Source organism: Rhagoletis pomonella, unplaced genomic scaffold (genome assembly GCF_013731165.1).
Source record: "Rhagoletis pomonella isolate Grant_MI unplaced genomic scaffold, Rhpom_1.0 Rhpom_scaffold_00010, whole genome shotgun sequence".
Classification (NCBI taxonomy): Eukaryota; Metazoa; Arthropoda; class Insecta; order Diptera; family Tephritidae; genus Rhagoletis; species Rhagoletis pomonella.
In genome coordinates, this window is record NW_023458564.1 from 9,764,815 (window position 1) to 9,783,800 (window position 18,986).

Consider the following 18,986-nt stretch of genomic DNA (forward strand, 5'->3'; position numbering starts at 1 on the left):
ATATTTATACAGCCCATACAGCACGTAAAAGCATTGATTTACTAAAAACTCTCTTAACCCTTTCGCAGACACAACATTTTTGGAAAACGTTCGCGGAACGACGCTAGTGATATTTGGAGTTCTAGACTAGATATTTAAATTTCCGTTACAACTATTTAGAGAAAATAAAATTTTACTACATATAAAATCAATGCAATCATCGTAGCCTATGTCCTACGTGTTTTTATATCAGATTTTTTTATGTCGGCATATGCCACTTGTTTTGAAGTTTGGAAAGTCACCTTCTCGTCTGCCTTGAGTAGAGCTATAAAATAAGCTTCTATTATGGTCTTCTTGCGATAGCCCCGCCTGAAATGGTTTATTAAAAAGCGCTCCTAATTTCGCCGGCATTAAAAACACATCAGCCTTCCTTTAAAGGTAGTTAAAAAAAAGTTTTCTGGGATAAATTTACAAATATATATGTATATTAGGGTAGGTCAAATTGTTTGGACGAAAATTTACCGGCAAATGGCGTGGTGTTTTCGATTTCTATAGAGAATTCTATGAGAAAATGTAGAAGAAAATTTAAAAGCCGTTTTTACAGTGCCGAGTTAACTCTCATTCGGCAGTTAACTATAGGTTTTCAGTACAAAAAGTTAACTGTCGACTTTGAGGTAACCCCTCGCTGTGAAAACGGCACTAAGCCGTAAATGAGTTTTTAGCCTGCGCATTTACAAAATTTAATTTTTTCGTTCTATGCCAGTTTTACAAAGCGTTTACCTTTTGTTAAATTAATGGATACAAGACGCCTATATTTTAGTTTATAACTTTTTAATATACCATGCGAAAATACACCCCGTATCAAAATTATAAACGCACCACACATTGAAAAGTTTTAACAATTTAATTTTTAGTTATTTACTTTTAGTTAATTTGTTTTGTAAAGATATAGTTTACTCTTAACAAAAATCGTATAATTTCAAGTTTCAAACTTTGTGCAATATTAAAAAAAAATCAACAAACTTTGGTAAAAATTTCAAGCTTTTTAGTTGGATTTCTTATGGTAGATTCAAGTTAGTAAAAGAAAATACAATGCGCAGGCTCGAAACCCATTTCCAACACATGGTTTCTTCCACACATTCTTTTAGAACTATCTGCAGAATCAGAAAATAAAAGTAAATAAAGATTTGCCCACCCTAATGTTTGTTGAACGCACTCATTTATAAGCGCCGCACAATACATCGGTGGCATGCAACGCGTGGTTAAAAGTAGCAGTTGTGGAGCACTGCCAAGAAACAGTCACAAAGTGATCGAGTGAGTGCAAGTTGCGGTGTATAAATACGCATGGTATGATATAAACATATACCCACATGCATACATATGTATATACAAGTATGTATGTGCATACAAAGTCAAAGATTGCAGGCATCGTAGCGCATTTGGAAATAAATTGACGCGCTGAAAGACATAATTCACATTGCGCACACGCACTCGATTTTAGACGCACGTGGAAATGAGAGGGGCGGAATGGGCACGAAAAAAAATATAACAAAAAGAAAAACCGATGTAAGGTAGTAAATAGAGCTGGCGAGCGTTGGCAATTTGTGCAGCATACTGAGACCTTCATGGAGCTGCACTTTTGGGCGACAAACAGTAGTAGTAGGGGAAGATTTTTTAAACGACTAGTAATTTTGCACTGTTGCCAAGTTGGTGCTTTTCGCACTAAATTTAGTGTTTTCCTTTATTCAAAACGCGAAAATGTTTGATTTTGGAGCTTGGTGCGTTTTTTGGTGCTTTTTCTTTTAGTTTGAAGACACCAAATCTGTAAATCTTAAAAAAAAAAATCTAAGCTAAATTAATAGCAATCGTAAATATTTTAGCAACTTTAAGCGAGCGTATAGGGAAATCAAATTTCGTTATGTTTCAGGTGTCAAGCAGAAAGAAAACGCTGGACACAGCTGCTAATAAGAAAATAAGAACAAGAATGTTACCATCGCTTGGACGAAAATATTTGAATTTATGGAAAACTGAAAAAATTCGACCGTCGTACAAGAAACATTGATTTTTGTTAATTTAAATCAGCATCCCTACAAAAATAAATTATGCATGTAAAGTCCATTAAATATTCCGATAAAAATTTGGTCCCTCTTTCGAGAAAAACGCGTTTTTTCTTGGGTTTTAGTAATTTTTCGAATTCAAAACTTGGCAACACTGTGATTTTGTTTTTGTTTTTTTTTTCTCCTTCATACACCCTTGCGCATGGCGCTATGTACTTTGATACTTTTGCAATATTTAACGATTCTTTTCGTTTCATAATTTTGTTGTCAAGCCACTATATAAAATGTTTTGCTCATCTTCATTTCCTCTTCTCCTGCTTTGGACACTACCAAACAATAAAAATGTCAACAGCTCATTGATTACATTCGACATCGTTCGTTTGACACATCTGTGGCAAAATTCAAAGATATTTTCGTTGACAGTTCGAAGTACGAAATGCTGAGATTTGTTGTGTGAGAACTCATGCAATTTCTTACAGATACATATGTACATATAGTATCTATATATATATATGTATGCACATATGCAGTCAGAAAACCAAGCTAAAATTAAGTTTATGAACAAAGCTGAGTTCATCTGCCGACAGCATCAGTGGGGCTTGCGACCCTCATTTTATACTAGCGCCGACACTCTTAATTGTTAATTTGTAAAATTTACCAAAATTATCCACACACACACTACACACTAAAGTCATAACACAAATTTAAAACGAAACTAAAAATATGAAATTTTAAAAGATCATGAAAATATACCCTAACAACACATTTTTACAACGCAAACACTTAAGCACTCTCAATGTACTTCACTGCTACTCATACAGGACGATGTACATATGTACACATTTATTTTATGTTGGGGAGAATGCGAAAGTGGAGCACTGTGTATAATCTCCCTAAAAGATGATGTAGCCAGCCACATGTATGTACACAAGCATATTTTCATTAGAGCGGGTCGGTACTTATCAAAAAAAAAAAACAAGTGCGCCTGGGCCACAATGGAGAAGTGAAACTTACGTTACATACATATCTATTTTATCTCATTACCAATATACATACATACACACACCTGTTTTGCTTAAGGTTAAGTTTTTTGTCATTTTTCAATCTAGATCCCGACCTCTACCCCTGCTCGTTCTAATTACATTTATGTTATTCTGTCGATATATCGATAACACAACTGATAAAAATATCGATAACAAAATCGATGACAAATTCGATAAAAATTTTGATAGCAAAATCGATAAAAATATTAATTATTATATCGCTGGAAATTTCGATAACAAAATCGATAAAAATATCGATAATAAAACCGATAAAAATATCGATTGTTATATCGATAAGTCCCAAGGACCCCGAAAATCTCTTAAATCCCAAAATCGTTCACAGATGGAGTCTCTGTGTCTATATCTATATTTATCTTCGCTTTTACTTTAATGTTATTAATTTTCCTCATCTACATATTCCCCTTCACCTTTGCCCTTATATAAGTAAAGTGTTTAAATTTACCTTGTTCTTCATTTTTTCACTTATCTTTACGCATCTTTGTTTTGGTTTTTATTTTTACCTTTGCCTTTCTCCTTTTCTTTATCAATGTAAGTAGTCACCTTTACTTTCATTCTTGTATTGGTCTTTTTCTAGGTGTTATTCTTTAATCTTTTATTAGTAAATTTTTGTTAAATTAATACCATGTGCATGCACTCAAGAAGCACTTGTTTCAGCCCCAACCATTTCCGTTGCATCATTTCCGTTGCACCATTTCCGTGTGCAATTTCGGTTGAATTTGCCAATTTATTCCCAACCAACCAACCGCCGCTAAAGAAGTTTCACTTCGAAAAAATAAAATAAATCAACACTAAAATAATTTTTCGTGGGTAGGTAGGGCGGTATTCGCTCAGTTATTAGGCTCAAAAGGTCTTGGTTCTCTTTCAACCCAGCGTACGGGCACTCGACAATTTTCGAAAGCTTCGACTTCCTACCAGAGGAAATGGATCGGAAATTCCGAGGCTGACAGCAAACGGATTCTTCTTCATGTACATCCCCATGGGGCTAGTAGGAGAATGGCATCCTCTGGTGTTCGAGTCCAATAAAATCTTCATGGTCGGATTCGAGCTGGACGGGAGGGTTGCAGCAGGTGTCTAGTGTCAGGAAGTCTCAATAGAACTTATGTTCAGACTGCCGGATCTTTGAAGCGGTCCAATGTTTTGCCGACATGGTGAATATCTACTCTGATACCTACTCACTCAACCGCCTCGGACTACTTCCGAATTAGGTGCATTCGGGTCCCAGGACACAGTGACATCAGTGGTAATTGCAGGGCTGATGAATTGGCTAGGCACGGTTCCCTCGAGGCCATCACCGCTGACAGGGAGCGCACAGGAGTTCCTTTGGCAACCAGCGGTTTGCTCCTGGACAGATGGGCTCACAGTCGGTTCAGCAGGTGCTGGACGAAAACTTCGACATGCAAAGTGTTGACGGAAAGCGGTCAATGGAGCTTCAGCAGTGCTGACTAAGCGCCAGCTCTCGAATTTTAAGGGTTTACTGGCCGAACATTGTCCTCTAGAAACCGACGCGGTGCGACTTAATATCATCGCGGATGCCTACTGCCGCAACTGTTTGGAAAACGAGATGGAATCATTGCAGCACTTCCTTCTTAGCTGGGCGGCATTCGCTAGACTAAGGTTTAAGCACCTCTGTGCGCATTTCATCAAGACTACCGAAAAGCTCTCCGCTGCCTGCGGATCTTTGTGTTTAGCACCCAGCGCTTCTTTTAGTTTAAAATAGAGAACCCGTAGTTACCGTTCAAATAATTTGTGTAATGCGGTAACACAATAGATAATCTAATTAATGTCTAAGTGAGTGGTCTTGTGGAGTCTGCCACAATAACCTAACCTAACCTAATCACTGAGTGTGGTTACAAAGCTCATTCAATTTTTGGTAAATTATTGAAACAAGTTCCTGTTACTCGAGCCCTCTAGCCTTCTACACCACTCTCTCTACGCTTCACAGTGATAGATTCCTAGATAAGCTGTATTGAGAAAAAATGATTTTTATATTCGTTTTTGTACGACTCGGTTTTACTCGTAGTAAAATGGGCATTGCGGTTTGCAAATCTATGCGATTTTTCAGATTTCTTCATTGCTAAGCAGAAATACTACAAATAACAAATTACAGGAAAATCGGGCACAATTAGTACTTTTGTCATATTTAATGTATATGGAGCTCTTCCACTGTTCGCCACCCACTTTCCTATTGCTTCCATTTGGCGTTCCATATTTCTCATTAACATACATACTTAATGTAGTTGTCCATGCTTGGACCTGCCTCCAGATCACGCTTTTTTGTTTAGACTGTCCGCCCAATTCTGTGTTTTCTTGATAAATTTTTTGTAAAGAAATTTTATAAAGATGTTTATCAAGTAAAATGCGATGGGAGCATTTACTGTGTCAATATTTATAAAATAAAAAGCTTTACGATTTCCACAGCTGATTTCCATATGAGTGGAACTGATTTCATTGTCACTTATGAAAAATATAAATTGAAAAGCAAAAAAGCTTTTGACTGCCATAGTCGAGCAGGTAGAGATGTCGGCTATAAATTATGTATGTCGCAAGTTCAAATGCCGGCATTTACAAAATTTATTATTTGCATATGAAATTTCATTTTGTAAACGCTTGCCAATAGCATTTTCAATCTTGAAAGAAAAGAGCTTTTGATTTCTTTGATCTAGAATTCCAATTCTTGATAAATAATAAAAAATTTATAAAATATAAAAATTTTGTATTTATCAAGTGCACAGAATCTGGCTGTGTGTTTCCGATGCTTAAACATTTTTAATAAATGCTTAAATATTTATTTAAAGAAAATCATTTCGCTGAACTTGTCGCCAACTTGACATCTTAAGTTTTTTTTAATTCATTTTCCACAGGATATAATTTTTCCTGACCGTGTTTCAAAATCAATTTAGCTTCAAGTTGTTCGTGATACTCTAGTCACACTGCTAGTTACTCTTGCGTTCGTAACTTTTCTTAGGCGTAATGTGCCTAATATCAGACTAAAATGTAACCCTTTTAAAGCCAACAATTTTTCACAATTTTAATTAGGTATGTAAATTTTGAATTTTTTACTAAAAACTTAATAGCGTAAAAGTAACAGCGTTTCTTTACAAAACCCCTTAGTCAATAAAGAACGGCTGTTCCAAGCGGCATCTTATGCATCCAATGTGCGTGTACTGCTGTGATCGATGGAGACGACACCAACATTAGCGAACACAACGACAACGTCGACTCTTAAGGGCCATTCACATACAACTTTCCTCGCTTTGCTTGACAGTTCAAACTTTGACAACAAAGCGCGAAACGCAGAAGGTATGCTACAATAAACGCTTTGACAGCTTTTGCATTCTCCTTTTCCTCCATATTTTTTATCTGTAAAATAGATAGCAATATAATAATATGCATTAATAATAGCAATAAAAATTCCTATTTACTCTATTTTTGTCATTAAATGCAAATGCAAGCGCACAAGAATAGACAAATGTAGACAGCTGATTGCCAAAACGGGCAAAAGTTGAAAGTTGCCTAAGATTTTGCTTCGTCTTGCTTTGCTTTGCTTCAAACGTTTTTTATGTGAGCATACTCATGCATATGCCTACATCGATCTTATTTGTCAAAGCAAAGAACTATCAAGCAAAGCGAAGAAAGTTGTATCTGAATCAGCCTTTACACCCCGCCGCAATCTGACAACCACCACCTGAGTGTGAGTGTAGCAAAACAAACCGACTTCATTCCCGCCTCTCTACCCTCACCAACTCTGGGTACGTTTGTCTATTTGTGTTTGTTGGCATAATTTATATTTAGACAAACCAATCAACGGTTATAGTGTAAACAAAACTCCTCGAGCCAAAAGTCAATTCAAGTCAGGGCGATGTACATAGTATGGTGTGAAATTGAGTGCGGTGAAGTGATGTCGATCGGTAAATGTTCACATTACACTAAATGTGAATATAGATGTCTCAAATTGCAGACTACAAGAAATGCACTGATAAACTAATTGATATGTATGCGTCTACGCCTAAAAATAGATAATATCATTGAAGAGAGTGCAGTTCGGTTCGGTAACTTGAGTGTTCGAGCGTAAATGTTCATAATTTCATGGTGATTAACTGTATATTTTTATATATAAGTCCACTAGGGTGGTCTAAAAATGATGTTTTATGGGTCCTCCCCATTGCTTTTTTTGGGGGACCTATTAGAAAATAGTTAATATTAAAAACTGGTTAAATGAATAATTGGGTATTGTTACTGGATGTGTACTGAAAAGAAACCAAGTTTTCCGATCGAAAAATTTTGATTTTCAAGAATTCTATACCATTTGTACGAAACATTGCTTTTCCCATAAAAAACACATGGAAAACTTTAAGCGCTTTGAGCGACTTCTAAATATTTTTTGATTTCGAGTGAGAACATTAAAATTCCGACTTTGTCTTTTTTTTCGCCCTACCCTAATGTGCATACATACATACATATGTGCAGTCGCTTTCAAGCAAAAATACGACTAACGTCATGACTGTTAATCTGAAGCAATTCCACAATTTAGGCATTTGAAGCGTCCAAAAGGGCATCTCCTACTAACGGAATTAACAACGTCTACAGCATAGGCAACAATAGACGTCGGGTGCTCCAGTGCACTACTAATAATGCTCTTCAATAAAGGTAAAAATAAATAGAAGAGATTTTCATGGTAAAGAAAACTTGCGGTTGACTAATATGTTGAACCTGGGAACCCAACAGATTGAAAACCCGCACGAACACGCACGGAGACATCACTCAAAAAGGTGTGTCCAGATCAATTTTAAATGTTATTTGAGAAAACGCCCCTAAATGTGGTAAAAACGCTTTTGAGGTCGTTGAACCCGATTTGGTTTGTTAGAACCGCGAATTTCAAAATAGCCGATTCAATATGGCGCACTATCTGAAATTTGCCACCAAGAAAAACAGTACTTTTAGTTCGATGTTTTTTTTTATAAGCTTTTATTTAACTTGGTTATCCTGCGGAAATCGCGGAAATTTCCAATCGATTTTAAACTAACTTCCCGACAAGTTAGAGACTTGAAATTTTCAGCATAGTTCCAATCACGATGACAATGCAATTTAATATATAAATGAAATCTCCATATGGTCCAGGGGTCTTCATTCAAAGGCGGTCAAAAAATAGTAAGATTTATGGCTAACAGAGCGTAATTTGCCAAAGAACGTAAAACCACTATAAAATTGTTAAAGCTGCCGGCGCGCCGCGGCGGTAGTGTAGCAAAGCTATTCCTAGTCTAGATATAAACCTCGTTGTAGGCATCATATCAAGGAGATACAATTAAAAGACTCCAGATGTCGCAAGCCAGGAGAAGTTAAATATTGTGTCTAAATATATATATAGGTACTAATAATATTGCCTTCAATTACGCTCGCTGTGACTTTGAAGGCATTAACAATTCGTTCGCAGACCTGAACTGGTACGACTTGCTCGACGACTTGGATGCCGACAACTGCTTTAACCCTCTAGTAGGCTGAACCGCCTCCAGGCGGTCGTTAACTAAACGCCTTTTGTGTGAACCTATAATAATTTGTTTCTATATCCGTAAGGCACGATCTTTAGACAAAAATCGTACCCTTACGGCGAAGTAAATTTGAATCCGTTATGTCAATCCGTTTTATTTTAATCGTCAGTTGAATTACAGATTGTGAAAACGCGGTTAAAATTAATTATTTCTTGCTATTTAGTAATTTCGTGATTAAAGAATTTTTTATTTAAAAATTTTTTTTGATATAAAAAAATTCAGTGGACTTCGTAGTTAAAAGCACCGTATTTGATATAAGTTTGATAATTATGCCCCCATTCGAAATGGAGAAAATTGCTTTCAAACACAGACCGTCTACAGACCAGCTTGCCGACATATAAAAACCCAGATTGCATTTGTGACCGTCTGCAGACGGGATTGCCGGTTCGTAGGTCAACATTGTATAAGAGAAAGCTGAAAATATGTCAAAGTATATCGGCGAGACGGTCTTGGTTGTTCTCCCCTGTAGGAAAAACTTACTGTCACAGATCGAAATGGACATCATTTTTGGATTTCTCGTGCTAAAATCACCCATTCCTGAATTTTTCAACTCATAAAAAAATTGCCCTACTAGAGGGTTAACACCTTCAAGACAGTTTTGCTTGACATTTGCTCTGCCAACATTCCCACCGTCAAAAGTAAGCCATATAAACTACCTTGGTATAATTCTCGATTAAAGAAGCTCAACAATCAGCGAAATAAGTATTACAACAAGTAAAAATCAACCAATAGTCCGAGTTACTACTCAATGTACAAGCGGTTTTTAAAAGAGTTTAACTGCCTTGACAAGTTTCTCCACAAAAATTATGTCCTTAATTTCGAACTTAATATTAAATCTAACCCCAATGCCTTCTGAAATTTTGTTAAATCTAAAAAATCATGTTCTACTATTCCCTCCTCAGTTTTCCTCAATAATAAATCTGCGGATACTCCCGCTGATGTTGCTAACCTGTTCGCTGATTTCTTCAAATCCAATTTCGAATGTTATTTAGACACAAATCTTCATATTGGCCCTGCAACCGTTGTTAGTTCCTCATTTGGCTTTGGTTCCCTATACCTTTCATACGATGATGTAGTGAAAGGTGTTGTTGATCTGAAGACTTCCGCAAGAACTGACATTAATGGAGTATCCGCACTTTTATTAAAAAACTGTTCAGCACTTCCAATAAAAATTATCTTTAAAAAGTCTCTTTCTACTGGGGTAATTTTAGATGCTTGGAAATTGGCCTCTATAACCCCAATTTTCAAAAGCGGAAACAAAAACGACATTAGTAACTATAGACCGATTTCTAAACTGTCTACCGTGTCTAAACTGTTCGAATGCATCGTTAAGAATAAAATGTATTTCTCGGTCAAGAGCCTATTTGCCCAAACCAACATGGTTTTTTACCTGGGCGCTCCACGGTCTCAAATCTTGTGGTCTTTAGTGAATATTGTATTTCGGCCTTTTCTAATGCATATCAGGTGGATTGTATCTACACAGACTTTTCGAAGGCTTTCGACAAGGTGTCGCATAGAATTTCGCGAAACTCGAACGCCTAGGTTTCCATTCTGTCTTCTTAAACCGGCTTAAGTCGTATTTGTGTTGCAGGCGATGCGTTGTTACGGTAGACCATTTTTCGTCTACCTCGCGACCTCGGGCGTGCCTTAAGGTAGTATTCTCGGGCCAATGCTTTTTGTTTTGTTCATAAATGACATTAGTTCATGCTTCTCTTTTTCAAATTATCTGTTAAACGTCGACCATTTCAAACTTCAAACAGAGCTTGATAACTTGCATGCTTGGTGCCTCCAATCGCGCCTTTCCCTTAATATCAATAAATGTTTTCATGTAAATTTTTCTAAGTCCCCAAATGTGTTTGTTACCTCGTATCGTATCTCAGGCAGCACGCTGCAGCTTATCAGAGAAATTAAGGACCTTGATGTTATATTTGACACCAAGCTCTCCTTTAATGACCAAATCGATTTCATAATTTCTAGATCATGTGCTATGCTCGGCTTCGTCAGGAGGAATAATGCTGAGCTCTCTAATCCATATATCTTAAAACGGTTATATACTGCGTTCGTGCGCTCCCATCTGGAGTATGCTGCTTTTATCTGGCGTCCGTCCCATCAAACTAAGATTGACAGGATCGAGCGCGTTCAAAAGGTGTTCCTTAAATATGCTTTACGCTCCTTACGTTCCTCTGACCCGATTCCTTCCTATAGTGATCGCTCATTACTGATTAGTTTAAATTCTCTGGAAAATAGGAGGTCTGCCCTTTCCCTAACTTTTGTGTTCGGCATTATTCAAGGAACTGTTGACTGTCCTTTCCTCTTAGAACGTATTCATTTTAATGTTCCGCAAAGATCACTTCGGTTCTGTCATACGTTTTATTGTAGTAATTGTAAAACGAATTACGCTCGGAATGCGCCCCTCTGCCGAGCTCCTAATGAGTTCAATATAATCTCTAATTCTATCGATATCGATTTTTCGCTACCAAAGTCATTATTTGTGAACATTTTAAACTCAATTACCTAAATTAAGTAGCTAAATTAAATACTTTTTTAACCTTCCTATAGTCTCTAAGAATTTATTGTCCATAGACTATAATAATAAATAACAAATATTTTTAAAGCAAGTGTTCTAAATATGAACTAAATTGGACAATAAATTCTGGTTAACCAAATATATCGACTCGTGCGCCACCTATCGGCAAAAATTTTAATGGAGTTATTCCTTTTCATGTAATTAATATACGTTTTTAATATGAACCAAATCGGACTATAAATACGGGTTTTTCAAATATATCAATTCCTGTACCACCTATCGGATTAACTTACCCTTCGTATTGCATTGCCGTCTAGTTCTGAACGAACTATAAAGTTTCAAGTGTCTAGGTCCCCGGGAAGTTGGTCAAAAATTTATCGCAAAATTTGCCCCTAACAAAAATACTTATTGACATATAAACATACATAGCAAGTTAAATAAAGGCTTCTAAAAAGAGATATTATATGGATTGGTCAAAAATTTACTACGTATGTTTGAATAAAATCAGTCAAAAATGTTCCACTGTGCGGCGCACATAGGGGTATTTGACCGATTTAGGCGGCCAAAATTATTTTTACGAAAATTTGAACTCAAAATGTTTAGAAACGACGTGTTACGATATTTAAAACTGTTAATGTTTAAAATCAAGTAAATAAAGTGGTAGGACGTCCAAGTGTTCGACCAAAATAACGAAAATCAAGTTGCTGAAGTTTGACCACGGTAGAATCCATGGCATCGAAGTCCGATTGTAGAAACATCAGGTATCAACCTACGTGTTCGTGTCGCCGAGGAGAAGGTTTATATCTAGGTTAGAACATAAAAAGGGTTGCCACCTGCTAAAAAATCAAATGCTATTAAGTTAAACAAATTCCTACAATCGGTATCAATCGAGATGGTTTTGAAAAGGCTTTATTTGTAAATAACATGTGGGAGGAATACCATCTGTTCAAAAATTAAATTCAACTTTAATTCAAGGGAATTGGTGTCAGACTGAAATGTTTAATAAGGTTATAGTTTGAAACTATTTATAACAGGGCTGCCACTGTTTAAAAATTAAATTCGATGTATATACATAATAGGTTAAATTAATTATAACAATATGGATATGGAACATGAGATGGTTTGCCACCTGTCAAAAAATGTAATTCATTTAATTTCAATGAATTACTACTCTAAGGGTATCATCCAAAACGGCTTTGAAGGCGATTAATTTTCAATTACATTTAGAAGTAGTAGTAGTTACACTATACGGTGTAACCATGTTAAGTTTTATTTAAATAATTTGCACCTTATCTAACACGAAGAAATTTCATACACTCATCTACTAACTATAGTATATAGTAGTTTGTTTTATTTGAAATGTCTTTTAACTTTCATTTTTTAGTGCATCTTTTGTGCCTTCTTAGAATTAATAATTATAAATAATTTCGAATACGTGGCCAATTTGTACAAATATCTCCAGATACCCTTAAAATTAAAAATATTATCTAAATACAGAGTTCTATCAAAATCGTTAGAGTCTTTTCCTAGAAACCTTTGGATATACATATATATATGCAGATTTACAAGAATTGATTGCTTAAAGTAATGAGATACATACATACAAATGTACATAGATAAGAATTTGTTACTAACTCAAACCATATTTCTCCAAATCTTCATTTCAGATGTCCGGAAGGATTCATGGGCGAACGCTGCGACCGCAAGGAAGTCAATAATATATCTCCCAGTACGTACAGTAATGAACAAGAATGTGGCGAGAAGAAATTTTATGGAAGTTATTATTGCTAAAATAGGCTTTTCTATAGCATCGAAATTGGTTTAAATTGATGGCAATGCACTTAAACATTTTGTTCGATAAAATTAAATTAATATTTTTTTATGAGCCGAAAATATAAAGCTAAGCTAAGCTGTTAAAAAACTACTTGCAAACATAACGATGCAAAGATAAAAAAAAAATGTCGCTTAGTTTTTCTGGCGTTTTGAGACGCAAGCGAATGCAAGCGAATATACATAAATACAAACATGCATGCCTACATATCTACATACATATGTACGAAGTGTCATTCGAATCGAATGTTTTCAAGTTAACTCCGAAATATACCAAAAACAAACTTTATACTCATTAGCTTCCACACTGATGCACATACATACATACAAAAACACACACGCATGCACAAACAAGAGCACGCACAAACACGAGCCCACACGTACCCATTCACTAATACACTAACACTTTTACTCAAATGCAATAAACCAAAAATTAGTTATAAACAAACCATAAATGTTGCTAAAACAAACATAGTAAATGCATTAAAAAATATTTATTTATGTATTATGTTGTTAAATATAACTGCAACTGCAACTTTATATAAAGAAATCTTTCGATAGTTCTCTCAACAAAACCAAAAAACTTACAGAAAATAATACAAAACTAAACTATTTAAATGTACATAAGTGCCGGACAAAAGTATTGGCACAGAGAATTTTTCGCAATATATGCAAAGTTTTTTTATTCTTATTTATTTTCAATATTTTTTAATAAAAATACAGTGCGTACTTCACCAAAAAAAATAAAGCAAAATCTTTCAACTTTGTTCAAAACTCGGGAAAATGCAATGAATTTGCATACTGATTTGCAACTTTCTATTTTCAATTGTAGTATAACAAAGTGCAAGTTTGAGGTATCTAAAAACCGCGTTGATTTTTGGCATTTTTTTAGTTGAAGGTGTTGCCCATTTTCTCTATACAAAAAATAATTGTCGAGCACACTTTGTATGGAAGAACCTGAGGGAAAATAAAATTGTCAAAAATCAAGGCGATTTTTCACCAACTATAAACTTGCAATTTTTTTGCTAAAATTAGATGGGCAATAAAACTGCATACCTAGAATTCTTTTAAAAATAAGAATAGAAAGTTGCAAATTAGTATGCAAATTTACTGAATTTATCTGAGTTTTGCACAAAGTTTTTATGTTTTTTGGTGTAGGACGAACTACATTTTTATAAAAAATTATTGAAAATAAATTAGAATAAAAAACTTTGCAGATGTTGCTAAAAGTTCTCTGTGCCAATACTTTTGTCCGGTACTATACATATGTACATACATATGTATGTACGATGATATCGCTCATTCTCTAAAAGACTGGCAAAACCCAATAGCTCAAAAAGTTCCAAATTTTAATGGCACATTAGACCGTACCATCTCGCAAGCAAAACAAAAGGTCGCCGCCCAGTACTGAGTCCTAAAGTATTTTGCCAGACAATTTCGAACGATTTTATTTTTTCCCCCCGAACCTAGTAACTGCCTTTTTACATTTTTCAGTGGCACCTACATTCGACAGTAAAAAAAGTTCTACTTGAATAATCAAAAGTTTCATAATTTTTGAAGAGCTCTAATTGACTGGTATTCGGGTGGTATGTTAGGATGATAAGGACTGGGATCTGGCGGGTTAGTACCAGAACGGGCTACTACTTGTTCCTAACTTTGGAACAAAAAAATTTTCCGCTCGAGACAAAAACATCGATATACATACATATCTTACTTTAAGTTCCGACTGTAAATGCCGAAGATATGACTAAAAACAAGTAATTTTTAGCAAAAAAAACCGACTTAAAAAAAATATAAAAATATCTATATATTTCATGATTCAATGATCAGATCCAAATTAGTATGGGACCACCTCTGAGACACTACCTTTCCGTTGCAAAAAGAATCATCGAAATCGGTTGACGTGGTCCAAAGTTATCCGGTAACATACATAAAAAAAAATATTCCGACGAGCTGATAACCTCCTCCTTTTTTGGAAGTCGGTTAATTAAAAAAGGTGACGCCTACGTTAGGCCAAAAACTCTAAATTGCCATCGAATCGAAATATGTACTTCTTGGTAAAAGTTCAATGATTTTTGCCGAGCTTTAATTTACTGACATTAGAGTGGTACATTAGGTAGAAACTTAGATTTGGTGGTTAAGAACTAGATCTGGTGATAAGAACGGGGTAGCTGATGTCAATGAACTTGGGAAAAATTGTCCCCCCGAGACAAAAACATGGATATTATTGTACTTTAAAATGCTGAAGATATGTATGACGAACAATTTAAAAAAATATATAAAAAGTTCCGAATTGCCTTGCAAAAATATTTCAGACTCAGAACTTTTTTCTGGTACGGTCTAACGCACATTCTATTCTCACGTCGAAACTACAAAAGATTTGGGCTTGCAATTTTAACAAAATATAAAACATGATAAAAGGAGTTAATTATTCCTGCATCATTAGCTCGTAACTGTAATTTTTTTAGTTCTGACAGTCATTTAGTACATGAGCAATAGATATGCACTGACAGTAGGACACCTCGAAGCATATTTGGGGTGATTTTTTTTGCATCTTGTCCACCACAGCAAATCTACTTAAATATATACAAGCATACAAACATACAAATATTCACAAGAACGACTAAATTTCGATAATAACTATAAAACACATTCCAATGACTAATACTCTTTAATTAATTCTAAAAAAAGAAGCTCTTTAAAATGCTCCAATTTAAATTTTACAGATTAATGGCCTTATTCATAAAATATAAAATGGGTTTAAAGAGTTCTATAAAGTGACATTTTCATACAATTTTTTGATTTATAAAGCAGTTAAAGTCGTCTTTATTTTTTATGAATTTGGGTGTTAAATTTTAACTACTCATAAAATGCAAAATGCGAGCGAAAACAAAAATAGAAAATCAAATAAGTAAAAATAATGTATAGAAAAAAGTGAGCAAGTGAAAAAGCTACTTTTCATATATAGAGATAGACACAATGATAAGGTCGCCTACATATTGAAAAGTTTTAAATTAATATTTTTTTTTTCAAATTATTTAATTATAATAACTATTTTTTCTTAAATATAGTTCATTCCATAAAAAACACCATCTAAATCCAAGATTGTAGCACTTTGCAAAGTTTTAAAAAAACTCATAAATTTTTCATCAAAATTTTCCGCTTTTTATTTAGAATCTAAAACTTTTACGACAGGTCTAGTATAACAAAGCGCCGTTGGGTTTGACAAAATTTTTTTGTTGACAGTGTTGCGCATTTTCTTCCTAAGGCGAACATTCGCTATATGAAAAAAAATGCTCAACACCGTCACAAAAAAAACTTTTGTTTTTTATGTCAACGATAATTTGTAAGCATTTGAGTGCGCTATGAGACTGCAATTTTTTTAAAATTTCTGAAAAAAAAATTTGATATTTTGGTGAATTTCTTAAAATTTTGCACAAAGTTTGAAACTTGAATTTAGTTGGTTTTCGTTATGGAATGAACTATTAACTTAAAAAAAAACTAAAAATAAATAATTATCAATATGTGTGTGACCTTCTCATTATGCCTATCACTATATGAAATATGTACTACTAAAAAAAAATCTTTTATTAAAAAAATCATATCGGTTTTTTGATAAGTTAAACAAAGGTGCTATAGAAGGTTTATTTTATTTAATAATATTTTTCCAATGTTGTATTCTTATTCTGTTCCTCTTACTTCTACTGCTCTTTTGTTGTTTTGTTTAGTTTTCTTATTACCATTAATATTACCACTTAATATTATTTTATTGTTTTCACATTATTTATTAACTTTAGTTTATTTATTTACAAACAAAAAACAAAGAACACTCAAAAAATTCAGCATTAATTCTAAGGAAATTTAGAAGAAAATGCATTCAAAATATTCAAAATGAAAAAAAACTAATAAAAAGTCTTAAAAAATAATTTTAACAAATACTGCGATCAAACATGAAATTACGAAAGTAATAGAATACATACATATACCTAAATACTTACTACTTATGATAAGTGTAGAATTTCAGAAAATATAAGAGGCTCTCTTGCTCGCGCATATACCTACATACTACTACATGGATGCATACAAACATTCATACATATTGTGTTCACACGAGTATGCAAATGTACATAGGTATATATATATATATATATATATATATATATATATATAAATGTTTGTGTGTATGCATGCATGTATGTGCATACGCCCACATAATCTCATCAAATCTCTTAGGCATATGCACTATTTATTTCAAGTCAATCAAACTCACACGGATACACACAAACTATTTACTTAGCTTAGGTACATGCCGTCAAAAATATTCATAATTCATATAGACAATACCTACATATGTGCATACATAGGTACATAGCAGAAAAAAAAATTTAAATGTGAAAGTGATGAGAACTTGACATAAATGCAACTATTTATTTTAGTACTCAAATAACCTCGCCCTAAATTCATATAACGGCACTTATTGCTGAAAAAAAGATACAGAATTTTTCCATTCACCAAAACTTATTTACAAAACGTGAATTTATAGTCTTATCTCAGCCTAACTGACTAAATCTCACACCCCAAACGTTCATTACGAAAGTGATTAATTCAATTGAAATTATTTCTTTTTCTTACTAAATCAGTTTTCATTTAAATGTACTTCCCAAAAAAAAGGTGTCTTTTTGTACAAGTTTGTACAAGTTTTGACACCAAAATCTATACCCTTATAAAATTCTTTTGATATATATATACATATCGTCACCTTAATTCACAAAGGCAGGAGAAGCAAAAAACATTATACAAATCAAATCATACATATGGATAGAGCATTTTAAAAAGTGGCATAACTCCGTTGTTTTTGGTATTAATACTTTTAAAATTTTATTGAAGATGTATTGTAATACATATATTCTTCCAAAATCTGTGAAAAACACAGTTTCGAAGAAAAAAGTGTTGGTTAGGGCCTTTGTGAATTAAGGTAACGATGTGTACTTAGGACTGTGTAAGTGTAACATAGAACTTAGGGCATGCTTCTATAGTTGACAGCATGTTTCTTTATTTTTCCAATAAAAATTAGCAGACGAACTAATATTAGAATTTTTCTAGAAACTGTGCGCGGAAGTGCCACATAAAGGGAAGTAAGAACTTTTTCCAAAGAAATGAACAAAACGTTGCTACTTCGTAAAGCTTTTTTGCACTTTTGCTAGCATAAACTGGTGAAATGCTAAACGGCTAATTGCTGTTTTGTCGACTGCCAGTTAATTTTCCTAGCTTACTACATTGCACAGTGTTTCAAAACTGAAATATACTGTTCATAATTCACTAGAGCCTTCGTACTCCAATATATTTTATTAATTTCTTTTTACGAAAATTTATAAAATTTGCAAGAGACCAGTTTATCCCGATTTTTGAATTTTTATTTGATTATATTAAATTTTAGTTTAGAGTTTTTAGAAAAAAAATGGTATGCAGTTTTATAGATCATTAAATTTTAGTACAATCGTTTCAATTTATCAAAATGGTTGAAAAATTAAGGCTCCATTGAATTGTGAACAGTAAATTCCAGTTTTGGACAACTGTGCATCGGCGGCACGTTAATTTCGCAAAATATGCCTGCATAAAACTCTCAAGTACCAAAGTAATCTATCTAGGATTTTGTTTACGTAAACTTTTTCTTCTTTTTCTTGCGCTGCCAAGAACCTTAACCCTTTGGTTGATAGATATGTCGGAAATCGACGATTTTTCATTGCAGTGTGCAGTGTGCATAATCATCTATTAAAACGGGCGAAGGGGTCGATGCTATGTATATTGCCTGGCTATATGAACAGCTGGCTGGTCAGTAGAGAGCTATTATAATAAACGAATCGTTGTATACACACGTAAAACACTGCCGTCCCTTAAGCTTATTGTAGTAGAAATTTTCGTAATTTGTCGATTGCTTATTGCCCTGAAGCTTGTTCTACTTCATATAATTTTTGTCTTCCAC

General features: G+C 34.1%; 1 protein-coding gene across 1 annotated transcript in view; it reads left to right on the plus strand.

The window, feature by feature from the left end:
• The window catches only part of LOC118746024 (putative uncharacterized protein DDB_G0271606), a 583,517-nt gene that overhangs the window by 551,205 nt on the left and 13,326 nt on the right, over positions 1-18,986 (plus strand). The window contains exon 6 of the mRNA XM_036479745.1: positions 12,841-12,902. Coding sequence (XP_036335638.1) covers positions 12,841-12,902 — 62 coding nt within the window. The remainder of the gene's footprint in view (positions 1-12,840; positions 12,903-18,986) is intronic.